We start from the raw sequence: 19,513 nt of genomic DNA on the forward strand, positions 1-19,513 counted from the left end.
GATTGGTGCTGGGGCACTGGGTTGTATGCTGTTTATTTGTTGTAAATATGAATAAACGTGTGTTGGTTGTGGAACCATTGGGGTCTGCCTGTCTGTGTCCCGGCTGTATCCCACAACACATACACTAGCGTCATTTTATCGTCACCAAATCCCCAGATCTGCATATCTTTGGAAGGAAACCGGAGCTCACTGTGGAAACCTACCAGGAAAACATGCAAACTCCAGGCAGGGAACACCAGGTACGTGACTCCCTGCGAGACAGCAGCGCTACCGCTCTGTCACCGTGTCACCCCCATGTGTGTAGTTATTAACAGAATTCATTATTTAAACGAAATTAATGATTTATCTGTAAAATGGAACATACATACTTTAATGCATTTCATCATGAAAGTGATATCAAGTATAAATCTAAGGATTCTAAATGTGCAGAGAGTTGGAATATCATACATTTAATGTGTTCTGTGTGGCGATCTATTGCTGCTTGCCGCTGCTGTCAGGTCAGGAGGAAATCCCAGAAGCACGTAGTGATTAACAACTGGGTCGGTTTTGAGATGACGTTTATGACGGTCTACTTTAATGATAAAGTAAACTACGAGGCTAAAGTGGACATTTCGAGATTAAAGCCCAAATTTCCACTTTAATCACAAAATAGACCTTTTCACCATGTCCTTAATTTTTTTCTCTGTGCCTTAAATACACCGTCATACATTCTGATGCAGTTGTGAAGGTGCTAAAAAGACAGCACAGAAGATGGTATCTGAGACCTTTAAAATGTGTCGTGTCATTACGATCGGGAATATGCGACGCTTGAATATAAAAGCATCACGAATGCATTTGTATGTCTGCATTTTGCTTCACCACATCGAACCGTTCATCAAATATCAAAGTACGCACATCGATCCTGTTGGATCTGCAAAGCGGCTTTCTGTCACATGTATACAGTAAACAGAGACTCTGACGTCACATTCTGACTTTTATCACACTGTGCACCCCGACTTTTTGCTGGTACTGCAACTCGTGCAGGCATCGCGTTAATTTCTGAGGACGCGTCAAATGAATGCTGGGAACGCGTGGCAGCCATGATGCGTGCGCGTACTCATTCTGAGCGTGAAGTATAAACGAGCTGTAAGCCGGTCACATCAGACGTTCTTAATAACAGCAACAGTTTCCACCTCCTTCTGGTGGCCATCGCAAGGCCAACTGAGACTTCTAACGTCTCATTGCAGGACGGAGTGACCTCAAAATCCCCAATGGTATTTGATGGGTGATGGCACCCTTCTGGATATATTCTAAGGTCCCCCCGAGTTTTAAACTCACTGCTTCATCAAAGACAGTGATCCCAATTAAGAAAACATGTTTTCAATTACTGGCACCCAAAATCTTCTAGACAGATCCCATTTTCTCTTTTTGTTTTGCAGGAATATGGCTGAGCTGTCCTGCTGTGTGACAGGAGCTCTAAGTTGACTTGATGGAAAGACAGTTCAAGAGATACAGAGCTCAAGGATGTAAATAATTTATCAATCAGAATCACGGCCGCGGAGACTCCCGTGATCTGAAAACGCTGGTGGTCAGGGTAACAGAAAATTTGATTCCCTCCAACTATTTTTTATTTATAGTGGCAGCTTAGTTCTGTGTGTGTCGTCTGCAGAGAGCTGCTCATGTATGGCAGTGAAGTGAAACAAAATCTGCCATCTCGCTAAGGACCTGCAAGGGACTGCCGATGTACCTTAATAAGAAGTCAGGAAAGCTTCAAGTCGGGGGCCTCAAGTGCCATTCCTGGAGGGTCACAGTGACTGCCAGTTTTTCCCCAATTAATTTTAATTAGAGGCTAATTATGCCATCTCATTAAAACCATTCCATGAAGTAGGACTTTCTACACTCGGTGAGGGCTACACAAATAGCTTGCACTGGCCTGCTTAACCAAATGCAAAAGTTTGATCTTACAGCACGGATTTGTTGCCTTCTGTTCGGTGCTTTTGCTATGATTGGCCGTTCCTTTACTTCAGTTTAAATGTCGTTGTTTCTTACAGTCTGAAGCAATTCCCAAAAGTGGACGCTGGTGTACTGTTATGGCATGCTGATTATGAGCTGATAATGAAAAGAAATGCATGTGGACAGAAGTGAGCGCCTGCCTGCAATCCACCAGACCCTGCAGCCCTTTGACACCCATAGTGCTTAACAAGCTGGCATACAGTATAAAAAATAAAAGTAAAAAGATACCTATAGCTGCAGTGCTTTCACAAAGTATTTGGACTCTTCACGTTTTGCGTATTTTACAATGTTGCAGCCTTAAAATTGCTTAAATTTGCATTTTATGCCTAAGACATCCATCCATCCATTTTCCAACCCGCTGAATCCAAACACAGGGTCACGGGGGTCTGCTGGAGCCAATCCCAGCCAACACAGGGCACAAGGCGTGAAACAATCCTGGGCAGGGTGCCAACCCACCGCAGATGCCTAAGACAGAGTTGTTCAATTACAATTTCCAGTTGGGCTTGACTTTCAAACCAAAAAATTAACCTGGGCCAGACATTTTCGGGCAGCCGGTAAGCAGCAGGTAATGACAAATTTTAAATCAACACAAATGAATAGATTTAAAAACAAGTAATGTTTATTTGTTGTTTCCCTTTTACATTTGGTCACATCTGACCCAGGCACATCAAAAATATATGAAGATAAACAACTAAAAAGTTGGTGGTCAGGGCAGAATCCGAACACAGGGGTCTACTGGAACCAATCCCAGCCAACACAAGGCACAAGGCAGGAACCAATCCCGGGCAGGGTGCCAACCCACCACAGGACACACACAAAGCACACATTAGGGCCAATTTAGAATCGCCAATCCACCTAACCTGCATGTCTTTGGACGGTGAGAGGAAATCAGAGCGCCCGGAGGAAACCCACGCAGACATGGGGAGAACATGCAAACTCCATGCAGGGAGGACCCGGGAAGCGAACCCAGGTCTCCTAACTGCAAGGCAGCAGCGCTACCACTGTGCCACCGTGCCGCCCCGGGCGTAACATAATAAAGCAAAAACAGAATTTTAAAAGTATTTGCAAATTTATTAAAATTGAAATCTGAAATATCCCATTGACACAAGTATTCAGACCCTTTGGTATGACCCTTGGTGCAGGTGCATCCCATTCTACTGGTCATCATAGAGATGTTTCTACACCTGGTTTGGAGTCCACCTGTGGTCAGTTCATTTGATTGAACACGATTAGCAAAGGCACACATACCGCTCTATAGAAGGTCACCAAAAGCCAAGAAGATGCCTGCAGAAATTAGAGACAGAATTGTGTTGAGGCAAACCTCGGGAGAAGGCTACAAGTAAATTCCTGCAAGAGCTGAAGTATTCCCGAGAGCACAAATGACTTCATAATTCTTAAATGAAAGACATTTGAGATAACTAGGGCTCTCCATGAAGTTGGTTGCCCGGCCAAACTGAGCAAATGTGGAAGAAGGGCCTTGGTAATAGTGAAGTGTGGAGGTGGGAGAAACTTCTACAAGGTCAAACACCTCTGCAACATTCCACTAATCTGGGCAGAGTGGCCAGATGACATATGAAGGTCTGCTTGGAGTTTGCAAAAACGCACCTAAAGGACTTTCGGAATGTGAGAAACAAGATTATCTGAACTGCTGAAGCTGTGATTGAACTGATTAACCTCAGTTTTAAAAGTCAAGTCTAGACAAGGCACTGCTCATCACCTGTGCAATACCAAGTGAGGCATGGTGGGTTCAGCATCATGCCATGGGGTTGTTTTTTTTTTCAGGAGCAGGGACTGGGAGACTAGTCAGGGTTGAGGGAAGGCTGAATGGTGAAAATTACAGAGATAACCTAGAAGAAAACCTTCTCCAGAGTGTCCCGGACCTCAGACTCTTAGCACAAAGCAAAGACCACGCAGGTGGGGCTAAGGGACCACTCTGTGAATGTCCTCATATTGCTTAGCCAGACCTTGGACTTGAACCCTCAGTAGAGACCTGAGAATAGCTGTCCACTGATGGTCTCCATCCAACCTGACAGAGCATCTGCAGAGAAGAATGGCATGAAATCCTCAAATCCAGGTGTTGAAGCTTTTCATGTCACACCCAAGAAGTCTCCAGGCCATAACTGCTGCCAAAGGGTCTTCAAACTAAAGGGTCTGAATATGTGAGTGTGATATTTCTGTCTTTTATTTTTAACCAATTTGCAAAAAACTAAAATTGTGTTTTCACTTTGTTGTTCTGGGGTGCCGAGTGCTGTTTGATAAGAGAAAAAATAAATTTAAATGATTTTAGCACAAGGCTGCAACATAACAAGATGTCTAAAAAGTGATGGCTCTGGTTACTTTCTGAATCCATCGTATATAAAAAATAAGCTGCTTAGTCGCCAAGATTTTACTGCAGGAAACAAAAAACAGACAAAAGAAATAAACAATATGACGGAACAACTTACTGTATGTAACACCTCAAACCAAGGAGTCACATAACATGCAAGGTAATGTCCAAGGGAGGAGTATTCATGAGAACGAGATATCACTTTATTAAAACCTTTCGGCTCTGACATCCTATTACTAGTACATAAATATGCAGCCATTTTTGTAAAGGACAGGCATGTTTGCAGCCATTGGAACCGGGCGTGCGACTATGAGCGCAGTCTGCAGGCGGACATAGAATCGGTAACAGATGAAGGTGGAATTCACAGCAGCCAGCGCCTTAGTGAAGGGGCACAAGTAACAGAATGCGGTACTACAAGCTACCTAAAAAAAGTCTAAAAATGTCTGTCAACTTGACAAAACCTGTACTTCAGAAACAAAGAGGCAATTTAACAAATGATTTCAACTAGAAAGACACAACTTCTGAGTTTAGCACAAGCCGCAACGAAACCCAGCAGACACGGACTCTGCAAAAGCTCATTATGAGATGCCTGGTTCAAGGTAAGTTTCTCCAATGCTGGTTGTAGAGCACAGGCCTATATGACATTGCTGTTTTGGGACGCTCTTTTCACTCGAAATCACCCATTTCTAAAAACTGGTGTGGCAAAGGCGCTATATAGGTGTCAACCCAACACTAACTGACAGCAGAGGCACATATAAAAAAATGAACAAAAACATTTCATTTTTTCTCGTATGTGGGTTACGCCTTCCCTGTACCTAAAGACACAACATAGTCCCCAAAACTCACCAAAAGAAAAACACCCAAGATTCACTTTCTTCTTCTTCTTCTTCCTCCTCCTCTTCCTCCACTCCTCCCAGGTGGCGGTGTCCCGACTCTGGCGTCTTGAGTAGTGGCTACAGGCTCTTCTTATAGCTCACCCAGAAGTGCTCCAGGTGGTAATGGGCCTAATTCAGGCTGCACTTCCGGGTGCGGCTGCATTCCAGCCCACAGAGGCTCACTAAGCCGTGCAGCTCCTCCGGGTGGTGGCCACGGAGCCCAACAGGTCTGAGCCCTGAAGTCCCACGCCTGTGGCCCCGATGTAACCCAGGAGGGCTGCCACCACGCATTCCAGGGGGACATAGTGTGCATCCCATGGCTGCTCCCCCAGACCCAGTGTCAAAGTGGCGTCCCGGCCGTCCGTCACACTTTAAACACCCTTGCCTTTTGCAGTCCCACTTTGCTTGACGGTTTTTCACTAATTAGGCCATTAGCTCTCTCATTTCTGTAATCTCTGGTCATCTTGATGCTCAATTACTTCTAAATTTCTCCTTCTGCCAGCTTTAACTTATACAGTAAATAGCAATGCAGCAGACATTCAGTCCTTTAATGAGAGGTCTAAGAATGTTATTGAATAAATTCATGGGTCACTTGCAGCTGTACAGAACCTTCATAAATGTATCATTTTGGGTGATTTATGTCTGTTTGGAAAGATGCCATCAAGGGGCTACACTAAAGAGTTCCACTTCTGTAAAACATCTTCCATGCCAGATTAATTTTTTTTTGGTGTTGAGTTATGAATTTCTGCGTCTTTTATTATTTTCTTTTACGTATGTTTGTTTGATGGTGGTATGGTGGCTTGCATTCAAGTCCTGGCTCAGTCAATATCTGTGTAGAGGTTGTATGCTATCCTCATGTCCACATGCAGGTTAGAAAGATTGCCGACTCTAAATTGGAACGAAGTGAATAAAAGACACGTGTGTGGTGGAGCCTATGGGAGGGAAGGGGCCCACCACAATGTTTTAGGCAGAGCTGCGGGCCACGAATGCTCTGCTGGCATCACCTCTTCATCAGATGTGATTCTTCATCCTCATAGGGCTTCTTTTGAAACCCAAGTCTGTCGTGGGTTATGGTACATGCAGAGCCATGGCTGATTTGCCACATCACCTTCTGTCACTCGTCTATTCAATACAATCATTTCACGCACAAACTCAATGTGGTCTTCTGTCGTGGACGGGCGTCTGGCTCCTTTGTCATGGCTGACACTCACGCGACCTTCCTTGAACTTCTCTGTCCGTTCATATACACTTCTACGCGACAAAACACTTTCTCCACACTGTGCACAAAGTCTTCGATAAATAGCGGCACCAGGCAAACCCTCACACCACAAAAAAGAAATCACTGCACGTTGCTCTTCTTTTGTGCAAATCACAAGTGGGGCAGCCATTGTTACTCGCACCGCAGTTACAAATGAGCTGACGTAACACATTCACACCCGCACAGCCGTGACTGGGGAGACAGGGACCCCGTACGGAAAGCGCTGATAAGACAGTGCTGCCACCAGACGCTTTCATATAACCGGAGTGCGGATCATTTTTGACTCACCCTCGTCTTAGGTGACCTTACTCTTGAACATGCTATACGCAGTTGCGGTTCTATTCAATAAGGGCGCGCACAAAAAGGACGACCTCAATTGAGCACCGAATAAATGCGCGCGCAAATAAAGGCGCGCGCTTCAAAAGGATGACCTTCGGAGCGAATTAAATTAATTGTCCTTGATTATACTAATAGACCGCATCTCGAATATCTACGTGGCATTGCACATAATCTACAGTTTCAAGTGTAACTTGCTTTCACCTTTTTATACATTCACTCATTGCCTTAATCTAATTTTCTGTAATTTTGAAAACAACGAAATATGTTCAGTCATTGCCTTAATCGAATTTTCTGTAATTCTGAAAACAACGAAATATAGAGAGCTTTAGAAATAGTTCGTTAGAAGTTCATGCATTAATTAATTGGATGTTTTAATATTCTTGCTTTCACCGTTTTATACGTTCAATCATTGCCTTTATCTAATACATTTTCTGTAATTTTGTTGTGTTTGCCTTTATTCGCTGCGCCTAATTGACGTCACCCTTTTGAAGCACTCCTTTATTTGCGCGCGCATTTATTCGGCGCTCAATTGACGTCACCCTTTTGAAGATCGCTTTTATTCGCCGCGCCCAACTGAGGTCGCCCTTTTGAAGGTCGCCTTTATGTGCGCGCCCTTATTGACGGATACCCGCAGTTGCCCCCGAGTGAAACATTTCTGCGCTAATTCGACTCTTGCCTTTCCTAGTGACTTGCCGTTTTTTGACGGTCACTACAAAAAACAGCTTTACAAGAAAGTGTAAACTGAGATGAATAATCAGTAGAAACAATGTGAAATTTGAGTACGGGTCATGTCACTTTCTAACCTGCTTAATCCACACCAGGATTTTTGGGGGGATGCTGGAGCCTATCCCCAGTAGCATAGGGAGCAAGTCAGGAACAAACCCTGGACAGGACACCAGTCCATCGCTGGGTGAACACACAGACACGCACAAGTCACCTCACCTGCATGTGTTTGAAGCAGGAGCACTCGGAGGAAACCCACACAGACACGGGGAGAACATGCAGACTCCACGCCGGGAGGACTCAGGGCACAAACCCTGCGAGGCACCCGTGCTACCCCTGTGCCACCGTGCCACCATATTTGAGTACACTGCATATACTAGATGTTTACAGGCATCATTTGTTTGCATTGTTCACTCACGTGTTTCTTTCTATGTTTTTCATCAGTTGTATGTGGTCCAGATGTGAAGTTGTTTGCCATGAATTGTGGAGAGCAGGATGGTGGGACATCCCATTCAGAGTAAACAGACACGTGTGTAAATGTAAGTGATTTCTGAGTCCAAAGATGCAAATGTATGTTACAATAGAGTACATGTGGGGGAGCCTTCGCAGAGTTTTCTCTTTCCATGTCATGCCTGACTGGATATGGCAAACGTGATCGCATCTCTTTGTCTTGTGTCTGGGACACTGTCCCACCTTCAGTCGCCTGTCCACCTTATTAGTTTGTGCTGTTGTTCACGTGGCCGGTCAGACACTTTTGCTGTGTCCTTCATTTGCATAAAGTCCCCTCTCAGCGCAGTTCACAGCATGAACGTTAACATAATATTAATAAATGTCAGCAAATGAAACACTTATCAACAAAAAAAAATAGGGGCGGCTAGTTTCGTTTTTTCTACAACATCACGGCAATTCATTCAAATCAGTCAGTGCATTTTTGAGATTTGGAAGTTTTTCATTTTTCTATTATATGGGGGAGTGTAACCCCTAAATACTGATATTTCGAGTTGTACTTTCTTAGCAGCTACTTACTGACTTTGTTGTACCATCCTGCCAAATTTTGTCTTTTTATCTAAATGGGATATAGTGTTTTTGTTGATAACTGAGTGAGTGAACTTTCCATCCACCTTAAGAGACCTTTTATTGGCTAACTAGAAAGATTACAATATGCAAGCTTTCGAGGCAACTCAAGCCCCTTCTTCAGGCAAGATGTAATTACATGATTACATCTTTGCCTGAAGAAGGGGCTTGAGTTGCCTCGAAAGCTTGCATATTGTAATCTTTCTAGTTAGCCAATAAAAGGTGTCATTTTGCTTGGCTTTTCTCTACATTCATAATGGCTAACACGGTACAGCACCCTAGTACTACATCCACCTTAATAAAAGGATGAGTGTCTTTGCATCTGTCTGTGTATCCGTCTGATTGCTATGTCTCTATCGTTCCAACAGATGGTGCATCACAAACATTAACACTGCTTTTATGAATCCCATACCAAATGGCACATAACAGAGGTCTACATTCATTACTTAGATTTCAACCCATCTTAGACAGGCATCACTGCTAGTCTATAAATAAATAAATATGTGATAGAGTATCAGTATATTTAATACAAAGAGTACATGACACGTGTTTCACCCTTATTGGGGTTCGTCAGGTGTACACACTTTTGCATCCCCTTACAAGAATCGAACTGTAGATATAGATAATACTATATGACATATCTATGATCTGCTTCTCGCAACTGAGAATATGTGGTGGATGTTTGCCAACCAACCACAAGCGTTACCTGGTAGGTAACCATCTAAATAATCAGATTGCAAATCGGAACTAGGAATGTAATATACAGTATATATATATAAAATGCAAAGTTGACTAACTGACAGACTGATTGAGACCCCATCATACTCTCTGAATCCACTGTATCAGACATGTCTTTGAGATGTGAGAAGAAAACTCCCACATCCACAAGGAGAACATACAAGTGTGTCAGTGACAGAGCCAGGATTTGAACCTCACATCCCGGAGCAATGACACACCAGTGCTAAACAATGTGTAACCATGCAAAAATGAAAAACAAGATTATAAAAACAACACAGGGTCTGAGTCTGGCTATTTTCTGTGGATTTAAAAGTTTATAAACAAATTCATACCCATTAACAATATGAAAGATTACTGGGGCCTATGAGCTTGTGGTCAAGATCATAACTGTGAAGGCGACATTCTGACATGCTGAAGATCCTTGGCACAGCTTCAGGGCTTTGTAAGTAATGCACTTACTGTCTGTCTGCTATGTGGTGATCAAGCGGCTTTTCAGCAGGAAAGGATGACTCATCTCGGACTTTGGTCCTAAAATCAGCTTTATGTACAAGGCGGCTCTGAATGGGTTTGTTTTTCTTTCACTGTTATTTGTCTGCATTGCATCCTGCTATCCAGTCAACAAACAGAATTGAGCTGCTACTTCATAGACACAATGTTCTGGATTCAAATCTGCGTGGTGTTCAGATGTTCTCCCTGTGTCTGCAAGCACTTTTTTCAGGGTATTCCACTTTTCCAACCACAACCCCAAAACATGTGTATATTAGATTAATTGGCAGTCTGAGCGTATATATGTATGTGAGTGAGGGTGCAGTGGAGTGCCACCCACACCCAGCCACCCTGATTTGGATTAAGTAGGTTTGATAAGATGTTATAAAATATGTCTGCTTATATCTTCACTTCACAAATGAAATAGATAGAAAAGGTACTCTACAACAGACAAACAGATAATGAAAGGTAATATATAATAAATAGATTGATAATTTGATAGGGCGGCACGGTGGCGCAGTGGGTAGTGCTGCTGCCTCGCAGTTGGGAGACCTGGGGACCCGGGTTCGCTTCCCGGGTCCTCCCTGCGTGGAGTTTGCATGTTCTCCCCGTGTCTGCGTGGGTTTCCTCCGGGCGCGCCGGTTTCCTCCCACAGTCCAAAGACATGCTGGTTAGGTGGATTGGCGATTCTAAATTGGCCCTAGTGTGTGTGGGTGTGTTTGTGTGTGTCCTGCGGTGGGTTGGCACCCTGCCTGGGATTGGTTCCTGCCTTGTGCCCTGTGTTAGCTGGGATTGGCTCCAGCAGACCCCCGTGACCCTGTGTTCGGATTCAGCGGGTTGGAAAATGGATGGATGGATGGATAATTTGATATGAAAGGTACTATATGATAGATATGTAGACAGATAGGAAATGTACTAAGGTATAACAGACAAATAGATAAGTAATAAGTAAGGTTAATAAGTACAGCTCTCCCTACACACATTTGTACCAATGATGCTGTCTTGTTCTCCATTTGCACCAACAAAGAGCAGTGAGCAGTGATCCACTTTTTATGAGCTGAAGGGGTATCACAGGCCAAAATCCATGGAAGGCTTTGTGCACAATATAGAGACAGTGTTTTACCATAGCAGAGTGTTTATGAATGGATTGAGAAGCTCAAAACTGGTCAGACAAGTGTCAACTGCAAAGAAGGAGCAGGAAGCCTGTCCATGTCCACTACTGATGACAACACCAAGCAAGAACATACCATGACTCTGATGAACTGATGAATTCTGATGACCCCTGGTACAGCTTCAGCCCATAAAAAGCAGATTATTGCTTGCTTACAGACAGACAGACAGACAGACAGACAGACAGACAGATAGATAGATAGATAGATAGATAGATAGATAGATAGATAGATAGATAGATAGATAGATAGATAGATAGATATGAAAGGCACTATATAATAGATAGATAGATAGATAGATAGATAGATAGATAGATAGATAGATAGATAGATAGATAGATAGATAGATATGAAAGGCACTATATAATAGATAGATAGATAGATAGATAGATAGATAGATAGATAGATAGATAGATAGATAGATAGATAATGAAAGGTAATATATAATAAATAGATTGATCATTCGATAGATGCGTATAAAAGGCACTATATGATAGATACAGTATGTGGACAGATAGAAAAGGTACTACATAATAGACAGATAGATAAGTAATAAGTAAGGTTAATAAGTACAGCTCTCCCTACACACATTTGTACCAAAGAAGCTGTCCTGTTCTCCATTTGCACCAACAAAGAGCAGTGAGCAGTGATCCACTTTTTATGAGCTGAAGGGGTATCAGGGGCCAAAATCCATGGAAGGCTTTGTGCACAATATAGAGACAGTGTTTTACCATAGCAGAGTGTTTATGAATGGATTGAGAAGCTCAAAACTGGTCAGACAAGTGTCAACTGCAAAGAAGGAGCAGGAAGCCTGTCCATGTCCACTACTGATGACAACACCAAGCAAGAACATACCATGACTCTGATGAACTGATGAATTCTGATGACCCCTGGTACAGCTTCAGCCCATAAAAAGCAGATTATTGCTTGCTTACAGACAGACAGACAGACAGACAGACAGACAGACAGACAGATAGATAGATAGATAGATAGATAGATAGATAGATAGATAGATAGATAGATAGATAGATAGATAGATAGATATGAAAGGCACTATATAATAGATAGATAGATAGATAGATAGATAGATAGATAGATAGATAGATAGATAGATAGATAGATAGATAGATATGAAAGGCACTATATAATAGATAGATAGATAGATAGATAGATAGATAGATAGATAGATAGATAGATAGATAGATAGATAGATAGATAGATAGATAGATAGATAATGAAAGGTAATATATAATAAATAGATTGATCATTCGATAGATGCGTATAAAAGGCACTATATGATAGATACAGTATGTGGACAGATAGAAAAGGTACTACATAATAGACAGATAGATAAGTAATAAGTAAGGTTAATAAGTACAGCTCTCCCTACACACATTTGTACCAAAGAAGCTGTCCTGTTCTCCATTTGCACCAACAAAGAGCAGTGAGCAGTGATCCACTTTTTATGAGCTGAAGGGGTATCAGGGGCCAAAATCCATGGAAGGCTTTGTGCACAATATAGAGACAGTGTTTTACCATAGCAGAGTGTTTATGAATGGATTGAGAAGCTAAAAAATGGCCAGACAAGTGTTAAATGCAAACAAGGAGCAGGAAGCCTGTCCATGTCCACTACTGATGACAACATTAAGCAAGAACATACCATGACTCTGATGAACTGACAGGGATTTGGACCCCTGGTACAGCTTCAGCCCATAAAAAGCAGATTATTGCTTGCTTGTAGATAGATAGATAGATAGATAGATAGATAGATAGATAGATAGATAGATAGATAGATAGATAGATAGATAGATAGATAGATAGATAGATAGATAGATAGATAGGAAAGGCACTATATAATGGATGGGGGATAGATCTTCATTTCTCCCAAGGGGGAAATTTAGCCTAAGAGAAGCTCAAGAAATATAACAAACAACAACAACCCCCTACAAACACACACAAGAATTACAAAAAGAAAATAAGGTAAAGCTAAGAAGCGACTCTGATGAGCTGATGTGAGTGTATGGTTCTGCTGTGCTCTGTGATGGACTAACACCACATTCAGGGCTGGTGTTGCCAGGATGGGCTCCAGCTTTCATCAAGGATCACCTGTCATACGAGTCTCTAGGATGTCTGGATGACTGGAGTTCAAAGTGTAGAACTCACACAGGCACAGGGAGAACTCATAGGCTTCACAGGGACTTGGCTGGGATTTGCACCACGGACTTGAAGAAGTGAGGTTAGAAAGCCATTTGTAAACTTGAGAATGTGCCTGTGTGATACCTGATATTCCAGGCAAACATTGCATACACACGGCACTTCACCTTACATTATTTATGAGGCTGCTAAGATAACACTCATTTTCCACAGAGGCTGTTTCTCATGCAATGGAGACAATAAATTTGATAGCATTGCTGAAAGATCCTCTTGTGTACTGACGCCTATTCTTTCTCGTGGCAGCTCTCATATAAAAGGTGCTCCATTCTGCTCGTATGATTAAGTGCACTGGAGATCATAACACATGCATTCCTCAAAGGCAGATTTGTCAAATAAAGATCAGTTAGTAGTAAATGTGTCTTGGCCGCCATCCCATCAAGATATGTGCAGTGCAATTAATAAGACGGTTCTTACTTTTCTACCCAAATGCCCATTCACGTAAAACACATTTTTAATTATTAAGTGAGACTTTGGGCTGACAGTTCCTCTTACAGCATCGTCTCATGCGTGATGTCAAAGGATGAGTGTATCTGGTGGCATCATGATTAAGGCCTCTGCTACACAAAACCGGAGTCCTGGGCTTGAATCCTGGTGCCGACCTCCACAGGTTTGGTTCCAGGTGCTTCCATTTTAATCCCACATCCCAAAGATGTGTGTGTTAGGTTCATACAGTGCCTATAAAAGTATTTGTCACCTTGGAAGCCTTCACATTTCCTTGTCACAAAACACCAAATCCCAGTGGATTAATTTGGCTTTTTTGACACTGATCAACAGAAAAAAGATTCTTTAAGGTGAATGTGAAAATGGATCTCTGCAAAGTGGCCTAATTTAAGCATAAAACACAAAAATTACTGATCACATAAGTACTCATCCCTTTAATATGATACCTCTGGTGCAGCTAACTGGTGTTAGAAGTCACAAAATTAGTTGAATGGAGATCATCTGTCTGCGGTTTCAATGGATTTTAGTATAAATGAACCCAAATGTGGAAAGACCAACTTGTTGTGGGTCAGTATGGTGGCCTAACCTATGCAATGATGACAAAACAACACTCCAAACAACTCCATGGAATGGAATGGTGACATGAAAATGGTAAAAGTATGGCAGAGCTGTAAATCTGCCCAGAGCAGGCTATCCACAAAAACTCGGTGATGGAGGAAGACAAAGGCTACTGAGGGAGACCACCAAGAGACTTTTGATGACTCAGGAGTTACAAGCTACAGTAGCTCACAATGGAGAGTCTGTGCAGGCAACTGTTGCCCAGGTGATTCACCAATCAAACTTTTATGGGAGAGTAGCAAAGTAAAAAATACATAAGACATCTTGGCTAGAGTCTGCCAGAAGGTACATGGGAGTCATCTTGAAGAAGGTTCTTATAGTCTGATGAGAACAAAATTGAGGTTTTTGGCCATCAGACTAAATGTCATGTTTGACCACTGTGCATTATCAAAAACACACCATTCCTATCATGAAGCATGGTGGTGGTAGCATCAGGCTCTGGGGATGCTTTTCTGCAGCAGGACCTGGAAGGCATGTGAGGGGAAAGTGGATGCAACAAAATATGGAGATATCATGGAGGAAAACCTGATGCGGTTTGCAAGATACTTGCATCTTGGGAGAAGACTTATTTTCCAGCAAGACAACGACCTCAAATATAAAGTGAAAGCCACATAGGAGTGGCTTCAAAAGAGCAAAGTTAACGTCCTGAATTGGGTGAGTCAGAGTCCAGATCTCAGTCTGTTTACACTTTGACATTAAAGAGACTTCTTCTGTTGATCAGTGTCAAAAAGACAAATTATATCCACTGGGATTGAATATTGTATAATAATAAAATGTAACAACATCCAAGGGAGCGAAAATTTTTAACAGGCATTGCGGATGACTATAACATGAAGCTCTGTGGCTCACTGGCACCCTGTCCAGGCTTGGTAACCACAGACACTCATGAGTCTGAAACTGGACAAGTGGCTTAGATTCACATTTACATTTATTTGCTTAACAGATGCTTTTCTACAAAAGATTTCAACATAATCAAGTAATCATCAGTCTGGGACTGTTTGGGAAAGAGGACTAAGTTACACAATTGATCGTCACAAGTGAGGAGCTCAGGACAAGACACAAACAAGTTACAATTCCCTGGTTACAAAACCTAACAGCTAATATCAGTTAGACAGAAATTCACCAATCAAGAAAATCTTCAAATGCTTCTTAAACACATTGAGGAACTCAGAAGTTCAAATGGAGGTGGGCAGCTCGTTCCATCAGCTAGGAGCTACACATGAATAGAGTCTGGACTGAGACTTGATGCCATGCAGAGGTGGTGCCACCACATACCATCCATAAACAGACCTGAGTGGTTGAGAAGGAGCACCGGACCCCACCAGTGTCTCCATATTCTCAGGTGGGGTGACCCACTGACTACTCCGTAGGCAAGTATCAGGGATCTGAACTCAATATGCGCCATGGGCTTAGTAAAGAGATGGACAGCTGATTATAGGTAAAGAAATGAAAATATCACTGGTGTGAGAATTTCACCTTGGGATTAATAAAGTATCTATCTATCTATTTATCTATCTAGAATACACAAAGTCTAGGATTTGCACAAGTTGTAAATCTTTAGTTAATTTTTTATTTTGATAATAAATGTAAAAACACACATTTATATTTACTGTGAAAAGAATCGGTTCTAATTTTTCCCCGAATACCACTCTTTTCCACATAAAGTTAGGAGGGAGAGAGAGGGGTTAGGAGCATGCACTGCACCCACAACACGAGAAACCACCTGAGGATCCCAAATTAGGACCTGAGCGCAGCCGTGCAGCACCTCAGCACCCCACTACTTCGAATGGAATGGCTCAGTGTGAGGTGTTTTACTGTGGCTGGAGTGCCAATCCTGTCACCGACTACTCCTAATTACTCCCTCCAAGTCGGAGGACCTGCTTGCAGGACTGGACGCAGATTAATGTCATACCCAGGACGAAGCTATTGCAGGTTAAGGGCCTCGCTCAAGGGCCCAACGAAGTACAGTCACTTTTGGCATTTACGGGATTCGAACCGGAGAACCTTCTGATTGCCAGCACAGATCCCCAACCTCAGAGCATCCATAAAGTTAATTTGTGTTTTATTACTTAACTTAATTATTAAATATGTCTCAAGGTGGCTCTGCCTCCCAGATTCACCCTCTTGTTGTACACTGTTCATCCATCCATCCAAGCATTTTCAGACCCCCTTTATTCAGAACAGGGCTGCAGGGAAGCTGGAGCCCATCTCAGCAAGTACTGGACACAAGACAGGAACAACCTCTGGACAGGGTGCCAGGTGAACACACACACACTAGAGGTAATTTAACAAGGCCAGCTCAGCTAACCTGCACAACTTTGGACTATTGGAGGACACAGGGGCACCCACAGAAAACCCAAACGGACACGGGGAGAACATGCAAACTCCAAGTAGGGACGTACCTGGGATGTGAACCCCAACGTCCATGTTGTGAGGTAGCAGCACTACCAGTGCATACACAGCTCAGGGTATTGTTAAGTGGGACACTTCTCTGATGGCTGCAGCTTCCACTACTTGGTAATTCACATATTATTACCTCAAAATTATATTTGATTTGCGACTAATGATCTCTTTGGTTTCTTCTCCATGGAAAAAGACCTATATATACATTTACATTAATCATTATTTTTTGTTCTGGAAGGTCTCATCGACACAGTGGTAGCGCTGCTGCCTCGCAGTTAGGAGACCCGGGTTCGCTTCCCGGATCCTCCCTGCGTGGAGTTTGCATGTTCTCCCCGTGTCTGCGTGGGTTTCCTCCGGGCGCTCCAGTTTCCTCCCACAGTCCAAAGACATGCAGGTTAGGTGGATTGGCGATTCTAAATTGGCCCTAGTGTGTGCTTGGTGTGTGGGTGTGTTTGTGTGTGTCCTGCGGTGGGTTGGCACCCTGCCCGGGATTGGTTCTTGCCTTGTGCCCTGTGTTGGCTGGGATTGGCTCCAGCAGACCCCCGTGACCCTGTGTTCGGATTCAGCGGGTTGGACAATGGATGGATGGATGGTCTCATCGATCAGTCAGTCATTCTCAAAGTTGCTTGGTTGTGGGGTGCTGGAGCCTACCCTGGCAGTACTGACTGCATGGCAGGAGCCAACTTTGGATAGACTGCAATTTTTTTATGGTATTGCTAATGTCAGTCGGTCATTTTGTAATCTGCTTTGTCCTGAACAGGAATCTGCAGGAGCCTACCCCAACTAGCGCAGGGTGAAAGGCAGGGAACAAACCCTGTACAGGGCGCCAGTCCATCGCAGGGCTCACACCCCCACCCATGCACCAAGCACACACTAGGGCCAATTTAGGATCGCCAGTTCACCTAACTGCATGTCTTTTCAACACACCCTGGCAGGTGCTCTATACACTCTCCTCAGTGGTTGTTCATTTTATTCTCTTATTGGGCTGACACCTTAATCTACTGCGATTTACAATATTTGAGGGTTACACTTGGCAACATTTCTTGTCTTTTTTTTTCAACTAAAGTACAGTCAAGTGAAGTGACTTTCTCATGGTCACAGCGTCAGTAGAGGGGTTTGGAGACCAGAGCCTTAGGCACTACCCCACACTGCGAGACATACACATCCATTCATCCATTATCCAACCCGCTATATCCTAATTACTGGGTCACGGGGGTCTGCTGGAACCAATCCCAGCCGACACAGGGTGCAAGGCAGAAATCAAACCCTGGGCGGGGCGCAAAGCCACCAAAGGGCACACACCAAGCACAATTTATGATCGCCAATGCACCTAACCGGCATGTGGGAGGAAACCCACGTAGACACGGGGAGAACAAACTCCACACAGGGAGTACCCAGGAAGCGAACCCAGGTCTCCTTACTGTGAGGCAGCAGCGCTACCACTGCGCCACCGTACCGCTCAGACATTTCCCTATGTGTCTGCCTAGCTGTATAAAGTTGTTTTCTTAAATGGAACTTCGGGAGTTAAGATATTACTGATTGTAATCAGCCCGCTCGTGCGAGGCGCTATACAAGCGTAAACACTCACCCGACGCCAGCTGCATCCAGGCGCAGATCTTATAGACAGTGGCTGCGTTGCAAAAGAAAAACAGAACAAAGCAGACAATACAACCCACTACAAGCAGCATGGCTGTGCCCACAAAGAACATGGCCGTCTTGAAAGCTCCGGACGGGATTGAGCCAAAGTCCAAGGCGCTGCCCTTGCAGGTCAGTTCGGAGGTGAGCGCGTTCCCGATGCAATAGTGAAAGAGTCCAAAGTAGCCCGCCTGCGGGGTGTTGATGCTGTCCCCGATCCAAAAGGGCTGGATGAAGCACACCACTGTAATGATAGCGAAACAAATAGTGAAGATGGCCCAGAGCACTCCGATGGCACGGGAATTCCTCACGTAGTTCGTGTGGTAGATTTTTGCCGCCTCTCGGGCGGGCAGCATTTTCTCCATGGTGGCGGCAAACGATCGAGAAGCTTAGCTGAGTTCAGCTAGGAGAGGAAAGGCTACGACCAGGGTCCAGTTAATAAGGCAGCAAGACATTCCGGGACACCGAGCGCTCGGCTGGCATAAAGCGAGCGGGACTTTTGGGGGTCAGAGCCGCTTACGTTCATTTAACCCGAGCAGGTCAAGCGCCACCTGCTGCCGACACTTACAACGCGGGGCTTCGATTCAGCACCGAGGACAGCTGCCACCTGCCAGGCGCGGCGAGCGCGAGCACGCACTTTAGGCGGCATGCACGAGCATAGCATGGCGTTTCGTGGGAAGCACAGTGAAGGAGAAGCAGAAGAAGAGACGCGCGTTCTCAATACGGTGAAGGAGACTTTTGTGCAAAATACAATTTATAATTACTAATAGTGTATACATTACAATAAAACAACCTTTTAGAACCATCGCAAGTTATATGCATTAATTAACACTGTACACCCGTTCCACAATGTATCAATTATTTAGGACACATCAACTCATTGATATTGCAGTAGAGATCGAGTTTGTCCTTGGCGCCGGCAGGCAGCTCGTCTTTCGCTTGTAAACGAGCGCTGAAACTCAACGCTCTGAGCGTCACCGCTGTCCCGCGGACGAGCGACGTAATTGTCAGCCAGCGTCACTGCTGTCTGCCGGGACGATGCGATCGCGTCAGTTTCTAGGCTCGCACGTTCAACGAGCTCACACACCCCCTGTTAATCTTTTATTGCCGCTGTCACACTCCATTGTAGCGGAGATCGGGTTAATCCGAAGCAACGCTGTAGATCCGGTCTCCAGCTGCGACCCGATGCTCAAATGACCTAAGCAGCTGAGTTAAAGAAAAC

At 43.9% G+C, this 19,513-nt stretch overlaps 1 protein-coding gene across 1 annotated transcript in view; it reads right to left on the reverse strand.

Moving 5' to 3' along the window:
* lhfpl5a (LHFPL tetraspan subfamily member 5a) overlaps positions 1–18,894 on the reverse strand; it is a 47,704-nt gene extending 28,810 nt beyond the window's left edge. Inside the window, exon 1 of the mRNA XM_028796545.2 lies at positions 18,245–18,894. Within this exon, the coding sequence (XP_028652378.1) occupies positions 18,245–18,656 (412 nt within the window). The 5' untranslated portion in view covers positions 18,657–18,894. The remainder of the gene's footprint in view (positions 1–18,244) is intronic.
* Between the last annotated feature and the right edge of the window lie 619 nt (positions 18,895–19,513).

Source organism: Erpetoichthys calabaricus, chromosome 3 (assembly GCF_900747795.2).
Source record: "Erpetoichthys calabaricus chromosome 3, fErpCal1.3, whole genome shotgun sequence".
Taxonomy (NCBI): Eukaryota; Metazoa; Chordata; class Cladistia; order Polypteriformes; family Polypteridae; genus Erpetoichthys; species Erpetoichthys calabaricus.